This window comes from Emericellopsis cladophorae (assembly GCF_022114955.1).
Source record: "Emericellopsis cladophorae strain MUM 19.33 chromosome Unknown NODE_132_length_18443_cov_36_915768, whole genome shotgun sequence".
Classification (NCBI taxonomy): domain Eukaryota; kingdom Fungi; phylum Ascomycota; class Sordariomycetes; order Hypocreales; family Bionectriaceae; genus Emericellopsis; species Emericellopsis cladophorae.
In genome coordinates, this window is record NW_026251057.1 from 1 (window position 1) to 3,535 (window position 3,535).

Consider the following 3,535-nt stretch of genomic DNA (forward strand, 5'->3'; position numbering starts at 1 on the left):
GGACTGACCCGCCGCAAAGGGGCATCAACGCAGGCTCGGTGAATGATCTCAACGACCTGACGGACGCCGTTACGGCGTCGAGGCTCACTTTTGATGACATTATTGAGAATGTCTATGACTTTCAATATGCAGAGGAAGCTGTACAGCGTATCTGGGAAGGCAGACAGATTGGGAAGCTGGTACTTCAGATCACCTAAGGAGACGGCGCCGTAAGCTATATACACGCAATGGGCTGGGGACCGGGCTCTTCACTTATGTCTATTCAATGTCAGACGTATGTTGCATACTAAGGTTATTGCAGGCCTCAGGGTGGCTGAGGCTACTAGCCCTGTGGCTAGGCGTGGAATAAGAAGCCCCGATTGGATCTCGTGTACAAGGGCGCACCGAGGGAAGAAGTTTCGTAACTAAAGAATATTTCTAAGAAGATTAATATAGTTATTAAGGATTTTATATTTATAGCGACTTAATAGCACCTTTGGTTGTGTGGGGCACCGGGTCGGGTTCGATGCCGCCCAACGTCGTCCGCCTTGTCTATATAGCTGGGCCGACATAGGCTTGCCGGAGCCCACGCGAGCGCTTCGCGAGGTTGAGCACAAGCGCGTTGGGGGAAGCTCCGTCGGAACCGCACTCATGTGCCTGAAACGTGAAGCCGTGCCGTCTGAACCCGGGAACTAGTTGCTGCCGAGAAGGGACTTATCGGAATAGCAAAAGTGGTGTTTGAGATGACGCTATCCGTAGATACCGGAGACATGTTGGAACATATCTCGGTGGTCTGCGTTCCCGCTGGGTCTGTGAGGCCGGTTTTAGCAACCAGTATCTACATCGTAGTGTACAGTAAATCGCCGCCCGACTAGGACCCCTGAAGCTGCCCATGGCATGATGCAACCGGGGGGCGCAAAATGACTGACTGCAGTGTACCTATCAGCCTCCACGTATCCGTACGGAGTACAGGCATGAAGAAGAAGACGGCTCTATGCTAGTCTAGTGTGGTGGATCTGAGCTTGGTTCCAGTTCTCTGTGATCGTATTGCTTGAAGTAGTAGGCCAGAATTCGAGTACGTAGCCCGCGGTCAGGAACAATGCCTGAACTTCATTGGTGCCGGAGCGCCTTCGAAGGTGCCACGAAGCCCAGGGTGCTGGAACTCACTCTCCACCCCTGTACTGGCCAGCTCGAAGCTTGGGGGCCAACGCAGATCGAAGCTTGAAGCCCTTAAGTCAGACCTAGAAGAGAGGGGCCTCCGGACCAGCATCGGCGCAATAGCCTCATTGTCTCCGCTGGCCCAAGTCCAACGGTCGGCCGGTGATGAGCGGGGCGTCGGATGCGATCTGGCTGCCCCATCAACGAAAACAAGGCTCCGGGATATCAAGCCTACGTGCCTGAGCTAGTTTCCCCAGTGCATTAGGATACATCTACTGCAGCAAGCTAATGTACAGGGCTAGCTAGACTGAGCTGTGCCTTCGTGTTACTACAGTACACCCCCTGAATGTTTGTGCGTGTGTGTGAAGGGGGGGGTCTCCTTACCCCGGTCTCGTACCTGCTTAGCAAATATGCGGGCTTTAGCTGTTTGATTGGTTTGATTGGTTTATCAAATAATCAAACGAGCGGCAGCCTACAGATTGATTGATTGAAGGCCTCAAAATGCCTGATCTCTTGACTGTTGGTTGCGAACGAAGAAGATGGACTGATTAGCCCGGAGCCCTGTTTGTGAGGCTGCGTAGGGGGTTGGGATAAGTAGGGCTTTGGGCAGGGGGTCTTGAACAGGTGAGGCTGCCTTGCATTGTTAGCCGGCATGCGTGATCGAATATCACTTTCAAAGTTCCAATGGCCTCAATTTGCCATTTGTAGTGTAGTTCACAGCAGTCATAGTTCGTCTGCTTAATGACAAGTTGGTTCACTACAACAACACCGAGTTGACAACAAATAAAGAGAAGAATCAAAATACTCAATTAATCAAAAATGTCTGATCGTGGAAGGGGACCTTATCCAGGTCATGGACGTGGCGGAGATCGAGGAGGTCATGGCCATTTCCAAGGCAGCTTCTCGGGCTTCAGCCGTGGCCGTGGCCGTGGCCTTGGCCGTGGAGGGGTGGAGGCTTCTCCAGCGGTCCATCAATCTACTCGTGTGTTCTGACTCCAAGGGTACTCAAAGCACCGGGTACATTGCGCTGATAAGCGTGTCGAGGGCGCCCAATGGAGTCATCCCTACTGTCGAACTTTCTGTTCCCATCGTGATTTCTTTCATCAACCTCGGCAGCCGTCAGCACAAGTTCCAGCAGTCCCTTGTCTCTGAGTTGATGACCGATGTTTTGCTAAACAATGAACAGGTTGTCTGGATGTATGCTCTTCCCGCCAACATGCGCATGACGAGATCTCATGATACCCAGAAGTGGTGGGTGGGGGAACAAGCTGGGAAGAAGTGGCCGGAGGTTGTTGGCACAGTCCCCAAGAGAAGACCACCTTGAACATGGCCGTCCACTTGTGTCCGCCATCGCTTCCATCACCCATAGCCGGACTAGGGTTGCGAGCTGGTTCCAACAAACGACGCATCAAATACCACAGATAAGGTAGATGCATTGAAGACATTCTGCGCAAGTGCCGCAACTAGCAATACCTGATGGATCGCAGGTCGCCCCCAATTGTGGGCGGCGGGCAATCGAGGAGTTGTAATAAACCTGCTGATCCCCACGGTATTCTCGCGATCTCCGCAGCTGACGTTATCTCGAGACGAAGAAGACCCATCCCTCCCAAAGAACCCTCCTCGAGGCACTTAAGAACAGGAGCGAGTGCAGAGCTGAAGTCGCGGAGAACATAGCCATGAGTACTGTTTAATTAGTATAGCAGGAGCTCAAAATCTTCATCCTTTGGTGCAAGGAGGCTATAGAGTGGTTAGTGGAGGAGTCTGAGCGAGAAGGAGGGCTGACAACGAACACTGTGTCTGAGATCTCAGTCGATACTGAGCCGTCAAGATCGTTATCACTAGTTTGTATAAAACCTATTATCCCAAATCCAAACATATCTTTCAGCCTGTTGAGTCGTCTTCCGAGCTTCTGCATCTTTTTGATCTTTTCAAATACTTGGCGGTACTCAGTCGAGTCAGAAGGCAAGGCAGGATAGATGAGCTTGAGAAGTGCCCTACTGCTGGCATTCTTCGCTAGGTTTTGAGGGTTGCCAGGGCGTCTGCTGAGGACATGCTGCGGACCTTCCTGCACAAGCCAGTCCGAAACACAGGCGCAATGCTCCTCCCACAATTTGAGAACATGGAGCCTTCTGAGGAGCATGAGAGAAGTCCTCTGTTGATCTGCTGCCTCAATGGCCGCAAATCTACCAGAGGCTGTCAAGGGCATTCCGGGTATTGGTACAGAGCTGCTTTGCCCATCTCGCAGCGTTGACAGCACTGCCCGGAGTGCCACAAACGAGTTGGGGCTACCGACGCCGAATATAAGCTTCAACGGAACATCACCACAGTTATGAATGAGATGACATAGAGATGTATCGTCGGCCCTGTGCATCTGGCGAAGACTGAGCCCAAGGTGAAG

The 3,535-nt window shown here is 52.2% G+C and overlaps 1 protein-coding gene across 1 annotated transcript; it reads left to right on the forward strand.

The window, feature by feature from the left end:
* Window positions 1-1,990: 1,990 nt before the first annotated feature.
* Window positions 1,991-2,461, forward strand: J7T54_007392 (uncharacterized protein; the record flags this gene model as incomplete). Its single annotated transcript, XM_051510593.1, has 1 exon — window positions 1,991-2,461. One exon carries the CDS (start codon window positions 1,991-1,993, stop codon window positions 2,459-2,461), a length of 471 nt encoding a protein of 156 aa, XP_051358521.1.
* Between the last annotated feature and the right edge of the window lie 1,074 nt (window positions 2,462-3,535).